Source organism: Eleginops maclovinus, chromosome 9 (genome assembly GCF_036324505.1).
Source record: "Eleginops maclovinus isolate JMC-PN-2008 ecotype Puerto Natales chromosome 9, JC_Emac_rtc_rv5, whole genome shotgun sequence".
NCBI classification, from domain to species: Eukaryota; Metazoa; Chordata; class Actinopteri; order Perciformes; family Eleginopidae; genus Eleginops; species Eleginops maclovinus.
In genome coordinates this window covers 23,743,164-23,756,266 of record NC_086357.1, presented here as the reverse complement: position 1 = coordinate 23,756,266, position 13,103 = coordinate 23,743,164, and the positions used below count along the sequence as shown (strand labels likewise).

Sequence of the window (13,103 nt, the reverse complement as noted above, 5' to 3'; positions counted from 1 at the left end):
CTTTGTACTTATCGTCTATTCAGCCAGGGTTTTTGCACAGCGGCAAAGATTATTACCCCACCTAATTTAATAATTGTGTCAATATCAGAACATGTATTCAAAGTATTTAGAGCAGGTATCACACATATGCTTGCATATAAAATATTAAATGCAACTGATTAAATATATGTTTATTATCCAAAAATAAAGGCATTGTGTCCTCAGTGTTTAATTCATCAGCCTTATAGATCAAATAAAATAGAAGAATACTATAAAACTTATCCTCTTGGCCATGTGTTTCAAAAGGTACATGGGCATGTTCATCCCAAATATAACCTGATTTAAATATATCACACTTTTATATCAACAGTTAAAGAAAGAAAGTAATAGGAACATTACAATAATGTAAGTGCACAGAAAATTCACGGTTATTATTCTGAAGTTTAAATCAGTCGTCACTGCTCTGGGATTTTGACATTCAATGACAACATTTCTGCAGCTAAGATTTTATCATTTTATAATGCTTTAAGAAACGCTCATGGTTAGCAATAGGCAAAGTGACAAATTTCATGAGTCTAAATTGTAAATCTGCCAGGCTTAGCTAAACTAGCCTTATAAACCAGAAGTCTCACAACCAAGGCAAGGCAAGTTTATATAAACCCTCCAGGACACCCTGTCCGCACTGTGCAGCTCCTTCAGTGACAGGCTGCTGCACCCTCGGTGTCTCACGGAGAGATACCACAGGTCCTTCCTTCCTGCAGCGGTCAGACTTTACAACCAGCATGGCCCCTGGTACACTCACCCCACTGAACCCTCACTGAACACACTTTCAGTGGGCACAAAGAAAAAAAGGAACTTAAAGAGCTATTATTAGTTGGAGGTTGCGCAAAGTTCATGTGAACGAGGTGACAGAGTGACGCCGAACTGAAAGTCCATCACAGGCTGGTCCACCCCGGCATGCATAGAGAATGTGAAGTGCTGCATGAAGGAGGTGAAGAAGAGGAAAAGCTCCATCTTAGCCAGGCTCTCCTCGGGACACAACCGCTTACCTGAGAGAGAGAGAGAGAAACCAAAATCGCAAAAATCATTAGTCGCCATTGTTCCCACTCCTGATCTTTGTAATTCCCCCTTACTGGAATACAGTCAAATACTATAGGTTGTTAGAAGATCTCCACCTCTGCAAAAACCATAACAGAATTCACCAGCCTGCCTGGAACATGTCAGGAGTAATCTGTAATCATTGGTGAATGTTTCAACACTTCCAGTTAATAATGACTGGGATGGTAGCCCAATGATCAGTTAAGATGCTTATGTTGCCGTGTCTGTGAGGGCTTATTGATCATAGTCTCAGAGTTTTCTCTAGGACAACCTGCAATCATTATTTAAAGAAGACTGTCCCAGTTTATGCTAGGACAAGCTCCTGTACACCCAGTTAATGACACTAATACAACGGGAAATTGTGTAGCTCCTCACCGGCAGAAAAAGGGATGAAATCAGCTCGCTTCGCAAACTTTCCCTCCTTGTTCAGAAAGTGTCCTGGGTTGAAGGTGTCGGGTGTCTCCCACTTATTCTTATCGAACAGCGCTGAGGTCAGATTGGGGATAACTGTGACTCCCTGGTGAGTGGAATCATAATGACAATTCATAAAGATGCAACAATGGTTTGTGTGTGGCATAAAAATTGCATACAAGAACTGACCTTTGGGATTATGTATCCTCCGAGATGGATTTCCCTGTTGGTGAAATGAGGCAGGCTGAGAGGAACTACGTTGTCCATCCTCTGCATCTCGTGTATGACGGCGTCAGTGTAAGGTAGGCTTGGACGATCTTCCATGGACGGCTGTCTGGACAGTCCAATCACTCTGTCTATCTCATTCCGGACCTTTGCTGTGGAACAGGATGGGAACAGGCCAACACTGAAACATCAACACACTGGAATAGTACATCTCATAGACTCATGGAGTGATGAAGCACATTGAAGCACTGCTACATCCATGAATAGACCAATTTGTTTTGAATTGCAACCTAGAACCACTCCTAGAGGTACACAGCATAAAGATTTCATCAATTATAAAATGGAAAATACTGCACCTGTGCCCAAACAGAGGCTTGAATTTGAAGACCTTTGCCGAACCACTCCATCAATTGCATGAACTTTGTATTACTGTACTCAAAGCGATGGCCAAGACCAGTGAGCAGATGATGTTGGAGACAGCGTTGTTGATCCAAAGGTGTGGATTGAATGGCTTGCCTTCACAGTTAAACAGAACATGCCATGTCAATTGCACATTTATCACTGTGCATAATATTGCACATCAGTGTCATTGTGCTTTTACTCTTTACCTTCATAGCTTCTGAAGACTTTTGCGCAATATGTGAATTCGTCCAAGATGACCACTTGACAGACTTCTTGCCAAATCCAAAATTTCGAAGGGTTGAAAGTGCAAAGCGTCGCTGCTGCTTCCATGAGTTCCCACTACTGAAAAGTAACCCTGATGGATAAAATCTAAAAATAAGTTCAAACATTAGGTAGATAAAAATCTGACAAATAGATAGGCGACTGTGTATGTGTGTGTATGTGAAAATCCTCTCACCTAGTCCACTGGTTATGTCTTGTACCAAAGGGAGATCAGGGCGGTCTGCCAGGCTGTCTTTTTGATTAACCAGAGCTTCTTCTAAAACCTCAAACCTGTTTAACACCACCACCCATGCCTGGCCCATTCGCAGGCTGTACACATCTCCATATTTCCCTGCCAACTGTGAGAGAAGAGGAAGAGATGATGCTTCATATAACAGAAAACACAAACAGGCCTTTAAGTTGCATCGTTAATGTTTGATCGATCTACCTCTGTCATAAATTCATGGTTCCTGTCGTACTCCAAAGTGAATATGTTGCCCACAATAGGAAAGGCCCGTGGTCCTGGAGGGAAGCTGCCTGGCCGGCGGTTCTTGAAGTAATCCGCAGTGAGGATGAAGATAACACAGAAGAGCAGCAGACTGCTGACATCCCATTCAAAATAAGACCCAAAAATGATTGAATCCATTTGCTTTCAGGGTCCAAGCCTTTGTAACTGAAGCCTGTGTTTCCTTGCTCCTCTGAAATAAAAGGCTGGTTTTGATTCACCAGGACCTGTTCATATAATTTACCCTTACCTTGATGGTATTGACTTTTTGCAACAAAGCAAATAATGGTTGTTCTGGACTCTGCCCTCTTTATACATATATAAAGATGGTGTCACTAACAGTCAATTAGTGACCCATGACCCCTTTACAATTATTCTAATTTTGCAGTTAGGATTAATATTGTTTGTATGGTGTAAATACGGCAAATGTAATCTTATTAGATATAGGATAATTAGACAGGGTACCGTAGATTTAAATACCCTGATTCCCAACAACGCAAAACATCTCATGTAGGCTTACACCTGCTGCCTGCATGTTGTAGCTACAAGAACACAAGTGAGGACATGCACTGGTAATGGTTGATAAGTCCTGGGAGTCTGTGTTCAAGTTCATCCAAAAGCAGTTGGGTAAGAGAGAGGTCATGGTTCAGTGCAGGGCATTTAGATTTTTAGAACACCAGAAAAACTGTTGGAATCTAGATTTGTAGTATTGTTTATTTTGTCCAATCAACAGTCAAAAACACAACGATGAAAATCTGACACCCAGGACCATAACAAACAGAATTGCTCTGTGCTTAACTACAAATGCATTTGTGAAATCATCAGTAATCCTACAAAAGAAATATATATATCCTATAATCCAATCAGGAACTTAGAATGTCAGATCTCCCAAAACAAAAAGCATGTTATAGAAAGTGGATCAATGTCCTCTTGGGCGTTTGATAGAAATCCAAAAGGTAATTTTCCAGTAGTTAAAACAAATGGAAACTCCTAGCGTGAGGTTATGCAGATTTCATATTCCATGGGTGCTAAAGTCACGCCAAAATGAAAGTCCAATACAGGTTTCACCCCAGCAGGCATGGAGAAGTTGAAGTGCTGCATGAAGGAGGTGAAGAAAAGGAAAAGCTCCATCCTGGCCAGGTTCTCCCCGAGACACACCCGCTTACCTGAAAAAGAAAAACCAAACTCAAACAAAGCGAACATTTCTTAGACTTACAGTTTTGGCCCAGAAGTCAAAGGTAGTATAGAAAACAGTATTCATTATTCTGACGATGGCACTTCCTCTGCTCACATCTAATCTCAAAGACTGCACCTACAGGGTAATGTGGAGGGGGTCTGTGTCAGAAGCTTGTCAACGTCTAACTGGGGTCCCTCAGGAATCCGTCCTGGGTCCCCCCTCTTTTCTTTGTTCACCAATTCACTTGGCTGTGTCGTTGCATCTCCTACCACAGCTATGCAGATGACAATCAACACTCTCAGATGATGTCCTTGCACCACTTGAATCTCAACCTCGTCAAGACAAAACTGTTTTTTCTTACCCGAAAGGGCTCTCCCATACATGGCCTTGACCAATGATCAATGGATCAAGCCCATCCAACATCCAGAACATGGTTAAAGTACATACTCAAGACCTATCGGCTCCCTAGTCTTAATGTTTTCTGTGTTCTCTTCTTGATTGAGACACTTTCCACCAGGACAAACAGTTATCATTATCCAAAGGAAGAACATAGTGTCAGTTCTCTACTGTACAAACAGGTAGAGAGAATTCTAAAACAATAACTAGTAATGTTCCTCACCGGCCGAGAAAGGGATGAAAGCAGCTCGCTTCACAAACTTTCCCTCCTTGTTCAGAAAGTGTCCTGGGTTGAAGGTGTTGGGCGTCTCCCACTCATTCTTGTCAAACATCACCGAGGTCAGATTGGGGATTATTGTAACACCCTGGTGATTGGAAATGAAATCACAATTTGTAAAGATGCAACATAGTCATGTGACATAGGATTGCATTCAAGAACTGACCTTTGGGATCGTGTAGTCTCCCAGTTGGATATCCCTGCTGGTAACATGAGGCAGGCTAAGAGGGACTATGTTGCCCATTCTCTGGATATCGTGTAGGACGGCGTCAGTGTAGGGCAGGTTAGCACGGTCTTCCATGGACGGGTGTCTGGACTGTCCAATCACGCTGTCTATCTCAGCCTGGACCTTTGCTGTGTAACAGGATGGGAACAGGCAGACGTTACAGTATTTGTAGTAAAACTATTTGATCAAGGTGAGGCAAAAGACTGCCATTGATTGATTTGTGCCCTGTTAATCTACAAACTTGAATCAGTCATATTTGCACATTATTGCATCAAAACAAAGAGCTTGGCTAGCTTGGTCTTACCCTGTATCTCAGGATACTTTGCCATGAAGAGGAAAGCCCATCGCAGGGTAGTTGAGGTTGTCTCAGATCCAGCCAGAAACAGATCCCAGGTAGATGCAACCAGATTTTCCTCATCAAAAGTACTGTCAGCCTGCCCCTTGCCCTAAAACGGGAATCCATGTGTTAGATAATTTGGAACATGGCTGTAACAGCAAAGGTTATAGTATGTTATTATGGTTAAAGGTAAGTAAAGCAAAGCATTTAAATCAATTTTCTATCCATGATAAGGAAAGGCTCGGCTTTGTTTGGTCAAAAGGAGTATACAGTATGGTGTTAGAGATAGGGACATAAAAGATAGGGCTGTAAGGTAGAGGCCATTGCAGAAGTGCATATCTGGTGTTTGCTTTTTTCACATACCAGCCAGGAGTAATATTGCAATGAAATGTTTCGTCAGTACAACATAAAAACAGTTGATCGTTGTGATGGTGGTGCAAAAACAAGCAGGAGCTGAACAATGCTCATCTTTTCACAACACAATATACTGTAAGAATAACAAAGCTACACCTACAGACAATCCCGTCTGAATCTCGTTCAGGAAACAGTCGATGTAGTCTTTTGGGTCTGAGGGATCCCAGTTCTGTTTGTGTTCTTTAATCTCTTCTCTTATGAAGTCCTTCACATCGTCCCAGATGTTCTGAACGGTCTGATGTGGCCCTGGCAAACGTCTCATCAACCAAGGGAACGAGTTGTATAGCTGCAAAGATGGCCAGATCAGAGCTGTAACATATTGACGGCATTTCAGAAAAATATGTTGATTGACACTGGCCTGAATCACGATGAGGATTGTCTTGTACAACACAGCTTGAAGATATTATCAAAAGATTTAAATTGCTGTACCTGTGCCCAGATGGAGCCTTCAATCTTGAGACCTTTGTCAAACCACCTCATCAGTTTTGTAAATTTCTCATCACCATACTCGAAGCGATGACCAAAAACCAGGGAACAAATTATGTTGGAGATGGCTTTGTTCATGAGGAGATGTGGATTGAATGGCTTTCCTTCACAGTTAATCAGAAAATTAAATGTAAATTGTGCATTTTGGTGTATGGCAGAGGCCATGGCAAATCAGTGGATCATTCTTAATTTGTCATTATTCTTTCATTTTTACCATTGAGGCTTTTGATGTCTTTTGCACAATTTGAAAATTCCTCCAAGATGACGGGCTCAAGGGACTTCTTGCCAAATCCAAAATATTTGAGGGTCGAAAGTGCAAAACGCCTCTGCTGCCTCCATATGTTACCATTACTGAAAACAATACCTGATGGGAAATAAAATCAGATTAAGAAAACGTTAAAAAATTATTCATTAAGCTTTCGTTAAGTTTTTACAAGAGGTTCCATAAAGATTTGACCAAACTTAATACCTCACTAGAAAAAACATCACAGTGCAATAATTCAACATTGTATCACAGGAGTTAAATATACACGGTGTGTGTGTGTGTGTGTGTGTGTGTGTGTGTGTGTGTGTGTGTGTGTGTGTGTGTGTGTGTGTGTGTGTGTGTGTGTGTGTGTGTGTGTGTGTGTGTGTGTGTGTTATTTCCTCTCACCTAGTCCACTGGATATTTCAACAAACAGAGGGAGGTCCGGGCGATCTGCCAGGCTGTCTCCCTGAGTAACCAGAGCTTCTTTCAGAACCTCAAACCCGTTCAACACCACCATCCATGACTGGCCCATTCTCATGCTGTACACGTTTCCATATTTCTCTGCTAACTGTGAGAAGACGTCAGATAAGAGGAAGAGAATAATGCTTCATATAACCTGATAACACATTTAAATGGTACATTATTTTGCACCTGTTGATTTACCTTCGTCATGCTCTCATGGGTCCTTTTGAAATCCACAGAAAACATGTTGCCCACAATAGGAAATGCGCGGGGTCCTGGAGGGAAGCTGCTTGGCTGTCGGTTTTTGAAATAGTCGGCAGTGAGGATGAAGATTACAGAGAAGAACAGCAGGCTTTTGACATCCCAGTTGAGATAGGAACTGAACATAGAAATGATTGAATCCATTCTGCAAATCTAGAGCTCAAGGCTGTCTTACTAAAGCTCAGAGTTTCTGTGCTTCTACTTTCAGATAATATGTTTTCATTCTGTTGCAGAGAGCTCTTGTGAACCTTGACACACGGCTGCCTAGCAATTGCTTCCAGGATAAACTGGACATTGCCCTCTTGATACCGGTAGAGAGCACTTCTAACACTGTTAATCAGTGACCATGAATTCATTTTTCCAACTGATCCTTCACAAATAACAGATGTAGTTTATTCATACTTTGCATCTGCAGGATAGATGTCATGATCCTTGTTTTGTGTCTGTTGTTTCCTGTTTTATTTTGAAATGTTTTCCTCTCTTGTGTCATGTTTAGTTTCACTTCCTGTCTGCGTTTCCCTTCTGTGCCTCATTGTGTCATTGTGTTCACCTGTTGCCTCCTGTGTTTCTCCTCCCGTCTCCTGCTGTGTCTTATCTTGTGATTACCCCTTGTGTATTTAGTCTTAGTTTAATCTTTTGTCTCGTCCGATTGTCGTCTTTCCTACCAAGTCAAGTGTTTTTCATGTCCTGGATTTCCCTTAGTTGGTATTTTTGTTATCAGCTTTTTTTTTATAATAAAAGCTTGCCCTTTGTTGAAAGTGGTATTCCACCTCCTTGTGCTGCACTTGGGTCCTAATTCCCCCCTCCTGACAATAGCTTGCAAAACTGAACATACCATCAGTGGATGTGCAGAACAGTTGCACTCCTTCAAAGTCTGTGTTTGGAAATGGCAGTAACAGACACTCACATACATTTATTGCCTACCGAATCTGCCACACAATTTGTTGAATCTCACGGAAGGAATAAAATAAAAGGTCATTTCGATACATATCCACCTCCATATCCCCTTGGATAAAATGTAACACCATACACATGTTTAAGATGTAAAACACACTTTATTGAAATGTCGATTTATAAAAAAACAACTTTTGATAACTGCAGAGCATACAATTGTAACTAAGCTCTTAAAAACAGTACAAGCCATTAAAAATAATACTAAAGGTATATATTTTAAAGATGTACTCCCAGCAAATTGTCCGACGGCACAGAGGAAGAGGCTATGATGTGAATTGTTCCCTCATTTTTGCCACTTTAGATTCTCTACTTTTTTATGTCTGGACTGTGGGAAGACTGGCTTTATGGTATCCCACTATCACCTCTAGCAGAGCAAGTGGGATTGCTAATCAGGACTGACCGGAGTTCCTGGAAAATGGTTTATCGTAAGCAGAGGAAATGACTCCTAAAGAAGTAAAATTTCACATTTTGCAGCCGGAAGGAGATACTTGCATAATTTCATCAATTATTAAAACCAAAAATATGTTTGATCTATTACTCTACTGTGTCCCAGTGACATAATCATGAGTGATATGATGGAAAAAAGGTGTCTCTTAGCGTGAGGTTACACAGATTTCATATTGAACCGGTGCTAGAGTGATGCCGAAGTTAAAACCCATATTAGGCTTCACCCCGGGAGGCATGGAGAAGGTGAAGCGCTGCATGAAAGAGGTGAAGAGGAGGTAAAGCTCCATTCTGGCCAGACTCTCCCCCAGACACACCCGCTTACCTAAGACAGGAAAAAAATCACAGCTTCAGCCCACAGGTCAAACTAGTTTGAGACCCTAATGGCATTACACTCCTGTACGAGCAGTTAATGACACTAATGAAACAAGAGATCGTGTTGTTTCTCACCAGCAGAGAAAGGAATGAAAGCAGCTCGTTTCACAAACTTTCCCTCCTTGTTCAGAAAGTGTCCTGGGTTGAAGGTGTTGGGCGTCTCCCACTCATTCTTGTCAAACAGCACCGAGGTCAGATTGGGGATTATTGTAACACCCTGGTGATGGATCATAATGACAATTCATAAAGATTCCACATGGCCGTTAATGTTGCATAAACATACATTTAGAGAACTGACCTTTGGGATTGTGTAGCCTCCCAACTTAATTTCCTTGTTGGTTAGATGAGGCAAGCTGAGAGGAGCTATATTGCCAATCCTCTGGATCTCGTGTATGACGGCATCAGTGTAGGGCAGGTTTGCGCGATCTTCCATGGACGGCTGTCTGGACTGTCCAATCACTCCGTCTATCTCATCCTGGACCTTTGCTGTGATACAGGAGGGGAAAAACAGAAGTTGAAATAATATTTCATCAATCAGGAGCAACAGACTCATGAAAAAAAATGCCTATGCATAACTGCCAAAAACTGCAGTTCCTGTAATAGCCACTGATACTTTTTCCAGCACCCGTTAGGTCATAGAACCCAATGGTAAAATTCTCAACTCAACAGCAGAAATAAACCTTTTTACAGCAAACTGTTTGGGTATTAGGCCTTAAGTTAATTTGCCTGTTCCAATACATTTATTGTGCTGCTTTTTTAGTTGGGCTTGAATTTGAGCATCATTTAGGACCTGAATACTTTAAGTGAAAGTGGTCACCGTCACAGTTTGCTAGCGGCTGCAACACCCAAGACTGCATCAGCTCTACCTACCAAGATGGCTACCGCCGGACCCAGCTTCACGACGCTATTTCTGAGCTTACTCGCTGAATTAGTTTCCACAAAAAAGTATACAGTTAAAACGTTTGACTTCTACGTCAACATACTGTAGTCACACTTTCAAGGACCAAATTGAATGAAATCACCTGTTAGCTTATTTGCTCGTTTCGGTCCAACTTCCCACCAAATTAGCATAAAAGCTAACCTTCTTCCTTGCAACTAGCTATTAGGGCATGCAGTATAAAATCCACCATAAGACTCTAAAATGATGTCGCTCTGGTATGGATGTGGTCACATAGTGAACAGACATATGTGTGTACCTGCTGAGTTGCAACGTGCACGTTCAATAGGTAAATAGTTGTTGTACAGAATTAGTCATCCATAAATGTGAAGGCCACTTGAAATAAATGTATTTGAAGGGTAAGAGCTTTTTCATATAATTATTTTAGAACAAATAGCGTTGTTGTCTTGGTCAATGCTCTTACCCTGGATCTCGGGGTACTTTGCCATGTAGAGGAAAGCCCAGCGCAACGTAGTGGAAGTGGTCTCAGATCCAGCCACAAACAGATCCAAGACAGACATTAGCAGGTTTTCCTCATCAAAACTATTTCCTGCCTGCCCTTTAACCTGAGAACATATTCAATACAATAAATGTGTTAAAACATGCTAATAAATACATTTCAACAACTATGTGTCACCGCTATAAAAGCCACAGTCATTATATATATTTTATGATGTTGCCTTCATTAATGTGTACTGGACTTGTATCTTGAAAAATAATTGAAAGTCTTTGCATGTTTGCTAAAAAGGAGTGTATTCTGTTGGAGATAAGGCTCAACCAATAGGGCTGTAAGGCAGAGGCCACTGAAGAAATGCATATCAGGTGCCTTTTTCAACACAGTACAACACAAAAACAGTTTATATTGGTGCCAAACAAGCAGATATTGTGATAAGGAACTAAATAATGTTCGTCTTCTCACATTACACAGCACACAAACAAACAAAGCTTTAGAGACAATCACCGTCTGAATCTCGTTCAGGAAGCAGTCGATGTAGTCTCTTGGGTCTGAGGGGTCCCAGTTCTGTTTGTGGTTCTTAATCTCTACTCTTATGAAGTCCATTACATCTTTCCAGATCCGCTTGACCGTCTGATGCGGCCCTGGCAGACACCTCATCAGCCAAGGGAACGAGTTGTAGAGCTGCAGAGTAGAGCAGAGCCATGTGTTTACTACAATGTTAACTGAATACAGCCACTGGTGTGAATGATAAACACAATGCGAAATGTTTCTGCACAGCCCAGCAGTAACCTTTCATCGATATCTTTAAAAAAATGCTGTACCTGTGCCCAGATGGAGCCTTCAATCTCTAGACTTTCACTGAACCACTCCATCAGTTTAATAAATTTCTCATCACCGTACTCAAAGCGATGTCCAAAAACCAGATGGCAGATGATGTTGGAGACGGCGTTGTTGAGGACAATGTGTGGATTCAATGGTTTACCTTCACAAACAGAACATTTGATGTAAATTAGGTATTTTTCATTGTGTATTAATCTTAAATGTGTCACTGTGTTTCACTATTTACCTTTGAAGCTATTGAAGTATTGTGCACAATATGTAAATTCATCCAAGACGATGGGCTCAAGAGACTTCTTGCCAAATCCGAAAATCCTGAGGGTTGAAAGTGCGAAACGCCTGTGCTGCTTCCAGATGTTTCCACTACTGAAAACTACACCTGATGGGAAAACATCAAAAGCAGAAAGAAATCAGGAAATTAGAAGTAACCCTTTTTAAGAAACGTTAATATTAACTATTTACATTGGATTTACGGGGATGTCACTGTGGTGTTTATACTTTTATTGGTAAAAAGTATAAACAAACACATACTACAGCACTGATGGTGGGTGGCAATGTTTCACACAGGGTATTTATTCAAAAAAAGTAATATAACAGGCAACACAATAGCTGTGGGTCGGGCTTAGGCTCAGTGTGTGTGAGATAAAACCTCTCACCTAGTCCCCGGGATACGTCATGCTGCAGAGGCATCTCTGGGCGATCCACCAGACTGTCTCCCTGAGTAACCAGAGCTTCTTTCAGAACCTCAAACCTGTTCAACACCACCATCCATGACTGGCCCATTCTCAGGCTGTACACGTTTCCATATTTCTCTGCTAACTGTGAGAACATTAAAGACAAGAGAAAGAGCACCATGTATAAGAAAACACAAACAGTCAAATCAGTCGACCAATTGCTTTTTTAATGTCACATTTTGTGCACTTAATTTACCTTCGTCATGCTCTCATGGGTCCTTTTGTGATCCAAAGTAAACATGTTGCCCACAATAGGAAATGCCCGGGGTCCTGGAGGAAAGCTGCCCGACCGACGGTTCTTTACATAATCTGCAGTGAGGATGAAGATTACAAAAAAGAGCAGCAGAGTTGTGACATCCAAGTCAACAAAGAATCCAAACATAGACATGATTGAATCGGTTCTGCAATGGTAAAAGCCTGTCTAACTAAAGCCTTTGTTTTCCTTCTTCTTCTGTGAAGTGGGTAGTTTTCTTTAGCCATGAACTTATATAACATATTCCTGTCCTGGGAGGCAGAACCTTGGATCTTGGCAATAAAGCAAAAGCATACTGTTGACTTTGGACTTTACCCTCATTTTAACTGGAATAAAGGTATCTAAGAATTGCATTTAGTGACTTTATTAAAAAAATGACTAATTATGATTCAGCAGTGGATAGCATTTGCTGTTTGTGAATAAGGCAAAGTGCATTCTCATTGTATATAACAACATTTGACAGCTTACTTTAAATTCCTTACCAAAACAAAATATATTTTGTGTTATTTTACCCACATCTTTCCCAACAACTAGCAAAAGGTTTACCAACATACTTCTTTACAGTCTGTTGTGCAAATGTATTTCTGGTTTCCATGAGATTTCAAATTATATGACTCCCTTTAACTTTTAAATACGTTTAATTGCAATGAATTTATGACAAGACATTACTTACATGTTTTTATATATATTATATCCTGTTATATTTGTTGTATCAGGTCTTTAGGTTTTCTAGGCAATTCAGGTTTACACCAGACTTGGAAGGAATCTTTTAAATATGTTACTCATTAACATGTGGAAACAGGAGAACACCTGGCTGCAACAAAACTGTTCCATCAAAGCTGGGACAACAATCGTTTTCCTTTTGCAAATCACATAAATTGCACAGTGTATGCCCAGCTTTAGGGACTGTTTCTGGACAGTTATGTTTGGGGTGTCCATGACTTCTTC

The 13,103-nt window shown here is 41.0% G+C and overlaps 3 protein-coding genes across 3 annotated transcripts; all 3 read right to left on the bottom strand.

The window, feature by feature from the left end:
- Positions 1 to 48: 48 nt before the first annotated feature.
- Positions 49 to 3,445, bottom strand: LOC134869164 (cytochrome P450 2H2-like). Its single transcript, XM_063890615.1, is given in 9 exon segments — positions 49 to 1,028; positions 1,453 to 1,594; positions 1,678 to 1,894; positions 2,065 to 2,164; positions 2,167 to 2,229; positions 2,322 to 2,378; positions 2,381 to 2,470; positions 2,573 to 2,735; positions 2,825 to 3,445. Coding segments are annotated over 9 exon segments (1,209 nt in total). The 5' UTR covers positions 3,023 to 3,445; the 3' UTR covers positions 49 to 849.
- Positions 3,446 to 3,577: 132 nt separating this feature from the next.
- Positions 3,578 to 7,434, bottom strand: LOC134869320 (cytochrome P450 2J6-like). Its single transcript, XM_063890849.1, has 9 exons — positions 7,105 to 7,434; positions 6,847 to 7,009; positions 6,409 to 6,558; positions 6,138 to 6,298; positions 5,809 to 5,994; positions 5,262 to 5,403; positions 4,898 to 5,085; positions 4,678 to 4,819; positions 3,578 to 4,047 (listed from the first exon to the last, which is right to left on the bottom strand). Exons 1-9 carry the CDS (start codon positions 7,306 to 7,308, stop codon positions 3,872 to 3,874), a joined length of 1,512 nt encoding a protein of 503 aa, XP_063746919.1. The 5' UTR covers positions 7,309 to 7,434; the 3' UTR covers positions 3,578 to 3,871.
- A 765-nt stretch (positions 7,435 to 8,199) lies between these two features.
- Positions 8,200 to 12,383, bottom strand: LOC134869321 (cytochrome P450 2J6-like). Its single transcript, XM_063890850.1, has 9 exons — positions 12,099 to 12,383; positions 11,825 to 11,987; positions 11,398 to 11,547; positions 11,153 to 11,313; positions 10,836 to 11,012; positions 10,299 to 10,440; positions 9,236 to 9,423; positions 9,013 to 9,154; positions 8,200 to 8,887 (listed from the first exon to the last, which is right to left on the bottom strand). Exons 1-9 carry the CDS (start codon positions 12,288 to 12,290, stop codon positions 8,712 to 8,714), a joined length of 1,491 nt encoding a protein of 496 aa, XP_063746920.1. The 5' UTR covers positions 12,291 to 12,383; the 3' UTR covers positions 8,200 to 8,711.
- Between the last annotated feature and the right edge of the window lie 720 nt (positions 12,384 to 13,103).